Genomic DNA, 13583 nt, shown 5'->3' with positions numbered 1-13583 from the left:
TGTATTTTTTATTAATTTAGCAAATAAACACGCACAGACAAATACAAATATTTATTCAAAATATCACAAAATTGCACACCAAAGAAAAATCATTTTATTTTTTTGGATTTTTTGGGAGTAATTCTCATTTTGGGCAAAAATCACGTGCTATATATATATATATATATATATATATATATATATATATATATATATATATATATATATATATATATATATATATATATATATATATATATATATATATTACTACTATATTTTTATACATAATCCAAATATATATTCACTCATAGATTTTCTTCTATATTAGCTAGAAATATGGAGGTAAAAAATTAATTAAAAACTAGAATAAAAAAAATAAAAAAATATAGAAAGACATAAATTGAGATAAACTATGACTATTTGTACTTTGGAGCTATAAAATAAAACTAAAATTTACTTACGATATTAAAAATTTATTGAGTTTAAAAATTAAATAAATTCAAGCAGCAAATTAAAATCTTACATAAAGTATACAAATTACTTATAAGGTAAGAAAAATTAAATAATCAAGAAAAAATAGTTTAATAACAAGAATAACAAAGTCATATTAAGATTGATAAATCATGCAAACGAATATTTTATACATAAATATTACTGCAACATTTAGATATAATGTGTTCAAATAATTAAGAAAATATTTTTCTATGATTAATATTTGAATTGAGTGCAGTTAGTTTAAATTTGAAAGCATAACATACTTTTTAAAAATGTGGTCCAAATTAGAAAATAGAATGATAAAAATTATTTGAATTTGAGATGAGAAAGTTTTAAATTTTTTATCAATATTATATTAGAATGAATGTGGTATAAATAGATATTAAATTCAAACAAGCTAATAAAAATTCACATTACAATGTAATAATATTAGTTATTTAATAATTTAATATTAAAAATAAATAATAAATAGAGAAAAAATTAAAATTCAGATTTTTTATTATAGAGAAAAGGGTAAAACTTATTTAAATTTTAGATGAGAAATTTTTTTATATTATGATAAGAAAGTCATAATATGGATAAGTCCACATAACTCAAGTCTAATAGATAAAATCAAAAACTAAAATATTGAATAATAAAAATAAATTAGAGATAATGTGTGGAAATTTGTAAATTATAAGTTTAGAAAATAACATAAATGTAAATATGCAATACTAAAAAAATTTAAATTTTCGAGAAATATTTTAAAAACAAAATAAATATTTATTTTATGATTACAAAAATTTATATATATTAATAAATAGAGAAAAAATAAAAATTCAGATTTTTTATCATAGAGAAAAGGTTAAAATTTATTTAAATTTGAGATGAGAAAGTTTTTTATATTATGATGAGAAAAGTCATAATATGGATAATTCCACATAACTCAAATCTAATAGATAAATTCAAAAACTAAAATATTGAATAATAAAAATAAATTAGAGATAATGTGAGGAAATTTGTAAATCATAAGTTAAGAAAATAAAATAAATGTAAATATACAATACTTAAAAATATTATTAAAACTTAAAAAATTTTAAATTTTCGAGAGTTTTTTTTAAAACAAAATAAATATTTATTTTATGATTGCAATATATATATATATTAATAAATAGAGAAAAATAAAAATATATATATAGAGAGAGAGAGAGAGAGAGAGAGAGAGAGAGAAAATTCAGATTTTTTATTATAGAGAAAAGGGTAAAACTTATTTAAATTTGAGATGAGAAAGTTTTTTATATTATGATAAGAAAAATCTTAATATGGATAAGTCCACATAACTCAAGTCTAATAGATAAAATCAAAAACTAAAATATTGAATAATAAAAATAAATTAGAGATAATGTGAGGAAATTTGTAAATCATAAGTTTAGAAAATAAAATAAATGTAAATATACAATACTTAAAAATATTATAAAAACTTAAAAAAAATTAAATTTTTTAGGAATATTTTTAAAACAAAATAAATATTTATTTTATGATTACAAAATTTTATATATATTTATCTATATTATATAAAGAATAGTAGTGATAATGATATTAAATAAAGTTACAAATAAAACGTAATAAAACTATATATTATATTAAAAAATAGCAAAATTTTATTAAATTATTAAAAATTTACTATTAGAAAGAAAGGGAAAGACTATTTGAATTTGAGATTAGAAAGTTCTTAAAACTATGTTGAGAATGCTCAAACTATGGAGAACCACGAAATTGCAGTCTTATTTATGAAAAATAAAAAAATAAATACATATTTAAAAATACATAAAATAGGTACTAATGAAAATTAGAAATTAAATTTGAATCTTAAAACTGAAAAAGTAAAAAGTTTACGTAAAGAAATAAAATGGCAGTGAAAATATTACTACAACATTTAGATATAATGTGTTCAAACAATTAAGAAAATATTTTCCTATGATTAATATCTGAATTGAATGCAGTTAGTTTAAGTTTGAAAGCATAGCATAATATTTTGAAAATGCGGTCCAATTTACAACATAGAATGATAAGAATTATTTAAATTTAATATGAGATTTTTTTTATTTCATAATTTTTTTTATTTTTGAAAATATCACGTAAAGAAATAAAACAGTAAAAATATTAGTACAATATTTAGATATAATGTGTTCAAACAATTAAGAAATATTTTTCTATGATTAAATTTAAATTCTAAAAATATAAATTAATTTCTAATATAGGTAATTTTACTAATGATAATTAAAAATTAAATTTGTATCTTAAAGCTAAAAAGAAAAAGAAATTTAACTGCATCTAATACAAAAATAATTATAAGAGAACTCAATATATTTGGAACGTAATAATCAAATAACTTATGTATTAATATTTTAGACTAATTCAAAGCTACAATTTAAAATAAAATATTATATTATTTTAGCTATAGGTAAAATATTAATATAAAAACTATTTAAAATATAGTAGGGAAGAGATGTATAAAAAAAATAAAGGTAGTGTGATTTATACTTTAAATTAATTGAAAAATAAATAAATTAAATTATATTTAAAAATATTACTGATAAATTTAAATGATTAAAAAATTCCGAATAAGAGGATACAAGCATAAAAATATACCAAATTTCAAGAATAAAATATTTATATTTATTAAAACTATTAAAAAGATAATAAGCAAGGTATTAATTAAATTATTAAGCTAATAAAAAATTATATGACAGTATAATAATATTAAATAATAAATAATACAATAACTATAAGAAAAGAACAAAAATAAAAAAGAATTTGCATAAAATGATGTGATGAATAAGACATATTTGACTTTCAGTCAAAAACAAAGTGATAATAAGAATTTTCTTAAAATAATTCGATATAATGTGCTCAAACAACACATATCACAACATGACATATTTAGTATTTTTTAATATTGATACCGAAACGAAATACAAGTACTAAAATCAAGGGATTAGGTTGCTACAAATAAAATAAAAGTTGTCTACTACGAGATTTGAATAATAATTTCATATCTTGCTTCAAAATAAATATCTAATGTTATATAATTTTTATATGAAAGGTTTATATTTTAAGGTTATTTGCACATATTCAAATAACAGAGATTACAATTTGACATAATTTGTGTCAGCGCATTGCGCGGGTACTAATACTAGTATATGTAATGATCAATCCTAAAGAAGGAATACTGAGAATATTACATAAGAAAATTCTATTGATAAATTGATTAATTCGACGTACCTCTTGTTGGTTATGATTTAATGCTGATCATAGTTTGATTCCCTTTCGGCTGATGATAATAACTAATTGCAATTTTTGTCCCTTTTTCTTCTTTTAGGGAAGCAACATAGTTAACAAGATTTTTCCTTCATAAAACTAAACTAAACAAGGAACAGCTAACGACATTAAAATGGCAACTGAACATGTCATTGTTTCACTTTTCTTCAGCGTCAACTTAACTAATCCCCTAGCAAATACTTATCCGCACTTAATATTTATATCAAATCAAACAATTTAATCTTAGCAGATAAATTTTAATAGGAACTATGCGAACAGTATTACTCCAAATAGAAAGCTTTCTCCTATCTTCAAATGCAAAAAAGCTATTCTAAATCTAGTAAACCCTAAACATTTTTATGAACGAAAAGCAAAAGCAAATTCTCGTTATGATGAGCGAGTTGGAGTTGTCATTCCACCCAGATGTTGATTGGAGTATTATATTGTATATTTGTCAGCTGAACTTTTTTAATCTTCATTGTTTACTTCATACTAGTTCTTACTACTATAAAATTTGATGTGTGTATTAATTTCTATTATATTTATTGCAAATTATATGGTAATGAGTCTAGCACCTCCCAACAAAATATTAATTGCTTCTTTATTGTCATTAATGGCAGTTTTTGACTGGACAGTGTGTTTAAGGGGAAAAAATGTCTTTTCTTGTAGTCAAGGAGTTGCACCAGCTTCGCATTAGCTATTGAATTGGGGAATTCGCATTGATTTGGGTACAATATTACATTAATTAGGTTGACCTCAAATATTCTATGCAGACATGGTGGGTAAACAAGCATTATATTCTCCGTTTTCCACAAATAAAATTTTCAATGCTAGATGGCATGAGTTGTGTATTGTGAAACTGTCACGTAGCTCGTTTTCCTTGTGGATATATGCCCGTATTCTACTGATGGCATGAGCTGTGTCTACAGACCAATATTTATTACTCTTGACTTTGTTTCTTTTGGTTGATGATTTAAAGCAAAAATTCTAAAACATAAACTTTATACTCGCAAAAAGTAGAATGGCACTGAAACGCGATCAGCAAAACCACTTTATCCTTGTATTTAGTATGTCAATATACAGTTAAAAAAAGAACCAATCTTTCAGGGAACATCTTTAGGGGTGTCAACCCCTCCCACTAGCATATATTTGACGCAGAATAGAAAGGAACTAAAAAAGAAACCAAAAAATACCACAGCCCGGATATTGCAGGACTGCTGTGTCTGAAAACCATATATATCTAGGCTTCCAGGTGCTGGAACCTTAACAAAACATAGATAAGCCAGATGGTAAAGTTGCTCCACTATCAAGACCATCCTTGACACATTTCACCAAAAGAGCAACTGAAAATGTCTGCCACCTGGCGTCAATATCAAAAGAATATGTTCAAAGGAGAGGAAATCCGAAGCTTACCCTACAAGCCAAAAAGTTGCACGCTTCCTCCTGTTGCATCACTTTTTCGGACCTTTTGAAGTCATTGCCACAAGCTTATGACCTCCTCCATTTCTCCAAACACCACGCACAGGCAAACCTTCAGGAGGGTCACTTTGCTCATCTGATATCTCTTTTCGATCTGGATCCACATCAGGGTCTGAACTTTTGAGATTTAAAAGTGTTTCAACAGATCCATCACCTAAGCGAACTCTGTAAAACTTTGAGGTTTTCTTCCGCTGCTTGCTTTTCCCATCGTTATTCCCTGAACTGTGATTTGACTCATCTCTGGCAGACAAACCATTCTGCCGGGCTTGTAGCTTTAAAGATTCACCTCGGGAGTTCAGTTCTTCTGATTCACTCAGAGTCAATTTTGATTTACCTTTAGTAGAACGATACCCATCTTTTGACAACACTTCCACATCATCTTCAGGAATCTTGTGGCTGGACTGCAATTTCCTAACAGTACTTATAATATTATCAGCCATGTTACCCTTTGAAGTGTTATTTCCAGCATCTAATGACTTACCTTTACCTTTCTTAGAACTGTTACCATCTTTCAACTGATTGCCACCACTTTGAAAATTCTGTATAGGGATGGTGCCTCCTAAATTAGCATTAAAGGTGTTAACTAGTTCTTTTTGCCTCTCTGCGTCAGGGCATAGTCTAGCCAACTCAAGAATGAGGTGTGACAAGCCAAACTGCTCGACATATGCCAGATACGTCTCAGCATCCATTAAACCTTGACGATATTCTGCGGAGATGTCCTTAAATGCAGCGAATTTGTCTTGATCAAATTGTAGAGCAAGACGCATCCTTTCTACCAAAGATTTATTTGCAGTCTGAACATCTTCCACATTCGTGACTGCCTGCTGGCCACTTGCAGGAAGTTTGCGAGTCTGCGCAGCAGAGACTGGAGGAAAATCAGAGGCAGAAGAGTCAAAAGAACCACTCTGAACAAGGTTTGGGGCTGATGTGGAATGGCTAATTCTATTGCTCTGGGACCAAGACGAACCAACGGAACTAGAACAAGCTTCATGAACTAATGAAGATCGAGCAGCAACAGAACTTAAATAACTAGATGGTGGAGGCCCATCTACTGTTGACGGCTTGATCTGGCTAGAGCCTGATGTGGATCCAGTAGCGCCATTTACAGCAGGCCAAGCATGCTCACGGGTAATTACTGGTGCAGAAGGGTCGTCAGTTGATGCCTTACTATACCTGGAACTAGATGATGGCGGCTTAATCTGGCTAGAGCCTGATGATGATCCAATAGTGCCGCTAACAGCAGGCCAAGCATGCTGACGGGTAATTACTGGTGCAGAAGGGTTGTCAGTTGCTGCCTTACTATGCCTGGAACTAGACGAAGACCCAGAAGCACTACTTACCACGGGCCAGGCACGCTGATGACCAATTGCCGGGGGTGTGTGACCGGTTGCTGGCCATGCTGGAGATGAACTAGAAGGCTTTGTAGTTTTGTTTTGCTTTCCGCGCAGACGGGATGCCATAGTGTTTTTAGGTAAAGCATCAGACTGAGGCCTTGGTTGATTATTAGCAGGAGGCACAGGCACAGCAAGGGGAGGAAATGAAGACTCTTGAAGCTGTGAATTTCCGGAAGCTTGAGACACAGCTTGACGATATCTTGAAGCTGGCTCAACAGAATCTGTAGCCAAAGATTCAAAGGATCCAATAAGGAAATCTTCATCATTTGTTTCCATGTGATCAGAAACTACCCTCCTATTGCTTGACGTATCATGCGGTCTTCCATCTGCATTAGCAGCCTCTAAACTGGCTTGAATGGCCATGACGAGTTCATTCTCAGAGTTATCACGCCTAAAAGATCGTCCCCTTCGACGACTATCCTGTTCATTACTGCGGCGATATCGAAAACTTGTTGGTATCTGTATAAAAATAGACAGAAAAAAATATAACTCACATGACTCCAACATAGTGCTCAGAATGAAATGTCAGGATAAACACAATGGAAAACTCAAATAAATGAGGCACCATGAGCACATCTTCCCCTGGGGTTTTAGGAGAAGATTGCTTAATTCCTTTATTCAAGGACAGAATTGAAACTTGCCTGCAAGGCAGCACTTCGTTGGGAACGCGACATACGACCTCCGTGCTCTAGAGTATTGTGCCTCTGAAAATTTAAACAGGAAAATAAAGCCATCAAAAAGGAAATCCAATAAAAGAAAATTAAACATCTCCATCCATGAAAAAACTATGAAATAACACAAAAGCAATAATTTGAATCTGTAAGTATGCATGTCTTTTGTGGAGCCCTTTATAATCTGCACAGCCCAACATATCCTAACCTTCAACTCAGTTTCAGATTGGAAAACAACAAACTTTTTTGCAAGACAGCTCTCATCCTCGCACAAGAAATGATTACTGCGGAAGTGGATCTGAAATGGAAAAGAAACACCAGCTTTAATTGGCATCAAAAGCAACACTCAAAGAAGTTGGGAAAGCTTCTGATGATATAACATAGTAAGACCACCTCTAGGTCATCATAATTCTTGTAGTATTCATATTGTCCAGGATGCTGCCTGCATGAAATCAATGGATAAGACCCCGTGAACTTTAATTGATCAATGATAAGTATAACCAATTTATATCATGTTACTGTACACATAAAACCACACCTCTGGCATATATGACAAGTATAATGTTCGGTCGACATATGAGAATACAGCTCATTATCCCCATAAAATGGGGTCCTACAGAATTCACAAAGAGGATGACCCATGAATCCACCTCTTTCACTTTCAGTACCATCAACCTCAGAATCACCTGTGTCTATATGCTGATTCAGCTGCGCCCTTGTGTACAGTTTCTGCTCACAGATAAATACCTGATTGACAAAGCCACCAAATCAGACATAATGTTGCTAACAAATTTGACACGCATTCATCTTACTCTTACTAGAAATACAAAATCTGTGCAAGTCCCAGAACACAACTCCTTCATAATTAGGCAAATATTTTCAGTTTGCATAAAATCCAATTCAAACAACCCAAAATATGAAGGGTTGAGTTGTTCCTCCCCTAATCCTAATTTTAGAAAGAAAAAAATTGAACACAAATTCTTCAGCCATCAATCTCATTTGTTAGAACTCACAATTACAACCAAATAACAGCATAGAGAGACCTAGTTCTAGGTTCCCAAAAGGATTCCAAATCACAGGAATAAGATTTTCCAGCTGCACCTTGAATACCATATGAGAGTGTGCGAGTATGTGTTACATGCACCATCCAGTCTACTATCTCTTCAACGTATGTGATGGTCATTCCAGCCAGTCGCATCGCAGAAACTAATTAGTGTTTGTTCCTCAAAGTAACCAATAACTATCTCCTATTAGTATTACAAACTCAATCAAATGGGCACAACGGTGCTCCCCCCCCCCTCTCTCTTTCCCCTCTTTTCCTTTTTGGGGAGGGCAGAGAAACCATATCCCATTTTATTAACTGAGGGCACTCATAAGTTTCAGTTGTCAAAAAGTGCAATTACAATTTGAAGTAAAAAGTGAGCAGAGCAGATAATAGATGTTAACAGCATCCTTTCCAGTTTAAAGCACCATTCACTTCTGCAGATGAGACTAATTTTTTGGGTTTTGGATCTCATCTTTGGTAACTTAGGTGTATGTGCTACACGCACCATCCAGTTTACTACCTAGATAACTTTGTTGCTGCTAACCAAACGACCCCTTATAGTTAAGTTACAAGGTTGTGAAACTCTTTTGCATCGAGGAAATAGTATTAAATGATGCAACTCATGCCAACCTTTTTCTCAAGGAAGAAAGACTATTCAAATTAAGGCACAGTATTTTGTATATCATTGAGGAAAATACTATTAAGTTACACAACTTAAGCCAACCCTCACACGGGCCAAATCAGAAGACTACTTAATGAAGTGACAGAGCAAAAATCTACATACACAAATCTGCAATCAGGTAAGAAAACTTAAAAATCTAGCAACATTAAATAAATCTTACAGTAAACACGTATTATTAAGGATGAAAAAATTATTTTAAACAAAACAATGCAACAAAAAAACCAGTTATCAACTTTATTGCTAATAAGAGGAGAAACATGTAACTTCAGTAGAAGTAGAGTATGACGAAAAGAGGAGGTGAGAAGCAATATAGTGATCACGTACACGATTGTATAAGAAAAACGTGGAGTGGAAGCCAAGCTTTAGAAGGTGTAGGCTTAAGTAACATTGGGGTGGTGAGATGAGAGTGTGATTGGATAGCGAGTTCTCGGAGTATGTGGGGGTTTCAACAGGACAAAGCCTGCCGTCCTGATAACTTAAGAATGGAGTTGTTTCATCAATGTTAGAACACCTTCAAGGAGGAAAACATGAATGAACTATATTCATTCCATAGCACGGGAAGAATTTGAGAAGAGGCTCAACACATCTTTCATTGCCTTACCAGTAAGTACAGCGAAAGTTATCTTCAAGATGTTGCTAAAGTGTTTCCTTTTAGAGTTAAGAAATTTAGAAGAGATAGTCTTGACTTTCCATAAGGTTTTTGTGGAAGGGAAATGCTAGATAGGGCACTGGTCAAAAACAGGTAAGTCTACTGGAGGATACAAATGGGGTGGATCTCTTTTTTTTTTTTTAATCAAGAAAATGTGGTGGTTTACTTTGCAAACTGAATTGGGAAAAGGCAATATTACAAGGGCAACTATGATTTTGGACTTCGAAATGGAACAAGTGGGTTTAGAGAGGTGGAGATTCATTTCTGCATATCTACCATCAAATAGTCTAGGTTAATGGAAATACTACAGGCTTCTTCGGAAAATTCAAGGCGTCTATGGCAAGAAGATCCACTCTTCCACTAATCATACTTATTATAGAACACTAGCAAGATTATGACCAAGCTGATGAGGGGTTAATTAAGGGGCTTCACAGCTAGGTTATATTCTGAATAGATATAGGTAAGTTCGATCAGGCGGGCAAGGTGCTATATCATCCCATCGGTTGCCTTACTAACTTATCTGGAATTACCGTTGGACTTAAACTTTACTAGGGCTGTGCAGTAAGTAATCTGTTCATAGTACTGGCAGGACGGTAGACGGGATTTATGTGTGGGGGTGGGGGTGGGGGTGGGGGGTGGGGGGGAATACCACATAGCAAGTTGAAGGTGATCCTCCCGTAAATGCGGATGGTGGTCAGGGTAGAGATTTAAGGGTACTCAATAAAGAGTCATAGGCAAATGGCATTGGAGGTTTGGCATAGAGTTAGCTCTACGAAGAATAGAAGACCAATTAGACCTTTATGCTATATGGGCTGACTCAATACAGAAATATTATGAAATTGTGGGAAGACCTATACAATAAAGCAAAATTTTTTTTTTGATAAGGTACAATAATGCACAATTTGAAGTGGATGACGGGTAGTTTGCTTATCTATGGAAAAAAAAGACGACATCAAGATGTCCCAATAAGCGAAATATTTACTACTATTTTCAGCATCTCTTACTGGCATATAGAGGAAACATGGAGGGGAAATTCTGTAACACCTAAACTTCAGGAGGAGAGAGGAGTTTAACCTGCTAGTGTTACTCTACTGGCAAAAAGTCTCACGTGTAGATAAACATTTAGAGATCATAAAGTCAGACGGACGGTATGCTCCGCAATACAGTTAAGGAGGGATGAGGCGACTTCCCCCTTCTCCTTCTTGCATGTAAATCCCCAGAGAACCGAGAAAAGTGCTTTTTTTTGGCATGAACAACAGCATGATAGTCTATCCTAATAGCAGAGAACGCCGGAAAAGGCAAAGGTCAACATAAGTTGGTGTTTCAACCGCAATAGCGCAGAAGAAAACGTCAATTTTCTGTTACAACTTTACTGTAGGTGGCATATCAGTTATAGTGTGCAGTGTACTAGGTTGTGTTAAGATATGTGATTTACACCCATGATGTGCACCTACCACACACATGTTGGTGCACTACCATAAGAACGTTCAGATATGCTATTAGACTTGAAGTTCAAAAGGGAAGAGACCAATAGTAGCATATCCGAAGTAGCTCTTCACTTACGAAGACGATACAGAACAAAAGTACAACAAGAACTCCTTATTTAGGAGTCTTCTTATATAGGACTCTTAGACTACATACTATACAGTTTAGTTATTCTCTAACCGTAACAATGTACTTATTCTACTATAACATGAAAATGAAATATTACCAAATATGATATAATAAACTTAGTCAATATTGTAGCAAGGCAAATATTGCAACCTTTTTACTTAATATATATTTCTGGAACACATGACGTTTCAACTAGGGTAAGATGAACAGTTGCGGTTTCATATAGAATAGAGAATTATGTATGAGTTATCTACTTTGCGCATGCATCTTGTAAGTGTGATTCTTCCCTTTCACATCAAAAAATTCTTATGAAAAAGGAATGAAACAGATAAAAGCTGAATCATATATTGCAGAAAATGACCTTCCTTCCTTCCAAACACAAGCTGCACATGAGCAACTTGTGCTGGTGGAATAAATGACCTTTTAACTGCTCAATATTTCTGAACCTCGCTCTTTTCTTCATGCCATCACCATCCGGCCCCTCCATCTTATCACACATACTACAAGAAAGCCTGCACATTGCCCTGATCATCTTGTAGTGGTCTAAATCATCAAAGAAAGCCTGGGTGTCCTCGTGATACCAATAAGAACCAATTCGACCTTCTTTTGGTTCATACGGAAATACCGTAAAGTCACTAATCATCCTTGTATAATCTCCTAGAGCCTGCAACACAGAAAAGGGGAAAAAGAAGAAAATCACCCACCAAGGATCTTCTAAGTCATAAAACCAAAATCATACAACAATTCAATAGAGTTTTGACAGATCGAAATCCCTAGAAATGTACATTCATAGTTATCAGCAGACCCAAACACAAAGTGATCACTACCTATAAAAAAAATGAGTACAAAGAGACCAAACTAAAAAGAAAATACGTTATTCTTCTGAAGCTACGCAAAGACATGTTTGAAATAAATACAAGAGCCATTCAAGAGAATGAACCATGCACTTTTTTGGACAAGGAATTCAAAAGAATGACACATGCAATTGTTAAGTAAAATCTTGATTGATCAACCTAGATCTTTTTTTTCACCGTCAACCTAGTTCCCAAATCACAAATTATAGTAATCACTAGACTGGTCTATAGAAAGACAGACTTTTTGCGCCTTTTTAGATCCCAAACTCAATGATAGCTCCTACATATAAAAGAAACTAAGTATATCATTTTGAACCTTTTTTCATTAGTAAAGAAAGAAATTGATGTAAAAACAGCATTAAGTGAATGCTGGTGTGTAGTACAACCAAAAAACAGTTTTACAGTTTGTGTCAACAATGGCATCAAGCTCTAATGTATAATTTTTAATCTAGGCAACTTGGATAAAAGAAGCCAAAAAAAAAAAAAAAAATTAACTTGCATCAGTCGTCGCCAATATTGAAACTAAAATATAATATCAATTGAATAGACTTGAATTTTGGAACTTTCAGGTAAAATCTAGACTGATACAACCTATACAAAACTGTAAATACATAGTAAATCAATGATATTACAACACGATCGGACCTAGACCTAAAAAGAAATACATTACTCTGAAACAAAGGTCAAATAGAATGAAGATTAGGGGGAAACCTTGGTGACAAAGACAACGGTAGCCTCGGTCTTGCAAATACAACAACGGCGATCGTTGCAGATGAATCGAAGACGAGCGACACAGGTAGAGCAGACATCCTTGTGACCGCAAGCTCCATAGGCAACCCATTCAAGTGTCTCAGCGCAAACTGCACAGCTATCATCCATGGTTTATACGATTTTTGATCTAGGGTTTTTTTCTGGGTAGAATTTGTACACGAATCCGATGTAAAGGAAGGAATTGCAGTTTGCAGAGACAGCCACCTGAAGAGTCTTACGCCGATACAAAGTGGAGTACCCTTTTAGGGTTCCAAAGCTGCTTCGTTCTAAGGAACAATTATACACCGCCTCTTCTTTGATGTTTTTTATTCTCTTCTGATTTTCACGATTTGACCAAAATAGGAAAACACAACTTAGCTTTTTGCTTTTTTTTAATCTATATCTATTCTATTCTATATTATATTATATTATATTAAAATGAGAGCAGTGAATAACTAGGTTAAGCTAAATGATAAGTTAAAATAAAGTCACTTAGTACTTTTAAGACAACACTAAAAATTTAAATTTTAAATAAAAACATAATTAATAAAAGTAGTAGTTCAATAAAAATTATTTTTTTAATTATGATAGGAAATATTATATGTTGACTCTTCAGAATCTCTATTATATTATTAAATATAGATTTTAATTTGAAAAATAAATAACAT

General features: G+C 32.4%; 1 protein-coding gene across 1 annotated transcript; it reads right to left on the bottom strand.

The window, feature by feature from the left end:
* Nucleotides 1-4813: 4813 nt before the first annotated feature.
* Nucleotides 4814-13276, bottom strand: LOC107762200 (uncharacterized). Its single transcript, XM_016580535.2, has 7 exons — nucleotides 12877-13276; nucleotides 11673-11975; nucleotides 7860-8068; nucleotides 7715-7763; nucleotides 7530-7619; nucleotides 7292-7354; nucleotides 4814-7109 (listed from the first exon to the last, which is right to left on the bottom strand). Exons 1-7 carry the CDS (start codon nucleotides 13042-13044, stop codon nucleotides 5229-5231), a joined length of 2763 nt encoding a protein of 920 aa, XP_016436021.2. The 5' UTR covers nucleotides 13045-13276; the 3' UTR covers nucleotides 4814-5228.
* Between the last annotated feature and the right edge of the window lie 307 nt (nucleotides 13277-13583).

The sequence above is a fragment of the Nicotiana tabacum genome, chromosome 22 (genome assembly GCF_000715075.1).
Source record: "Nicotiana tabacum cultivar K326 chromosome 22, ASM71507v2, whole genome shotgun sequence".
Taxonomy (NCBI): Eukaryota; Viridiplantae; Streptophyta; class Magnoliopsida; order Solanales; family Solanaceae; genus Nicotiana; species Nicotiana tabacum.
The sequence above is the reverse complement of the archived record's forward strand: the minus strand, read 5'-3'. Positions and strand labels throughout refer to the sequence as shown.

Coding starts and splice junctions, on each gene's coding strand:
- LOC107762200 (XM_016580535.2), bottom strand. CDS start 13,044: ATGGATGATAGCTGTGCAGTTTGCGCTGAGACACTTGAATGGGTTGCC. Junction 11,976..12,876: donor CCGTTGTCTTTGTCACCAAG/GTTTCCCCCTAA, acceptor TCTGTGTTGCAG/GCTCTAGGAGATTATACAAG. Junction 7,764..7,859: donor ACTTGTCATATATGCCAGAG/GTGTGGTTTTAT, acceptor GATTTCATGCAG/GCAGCATCCTGGACAATATG.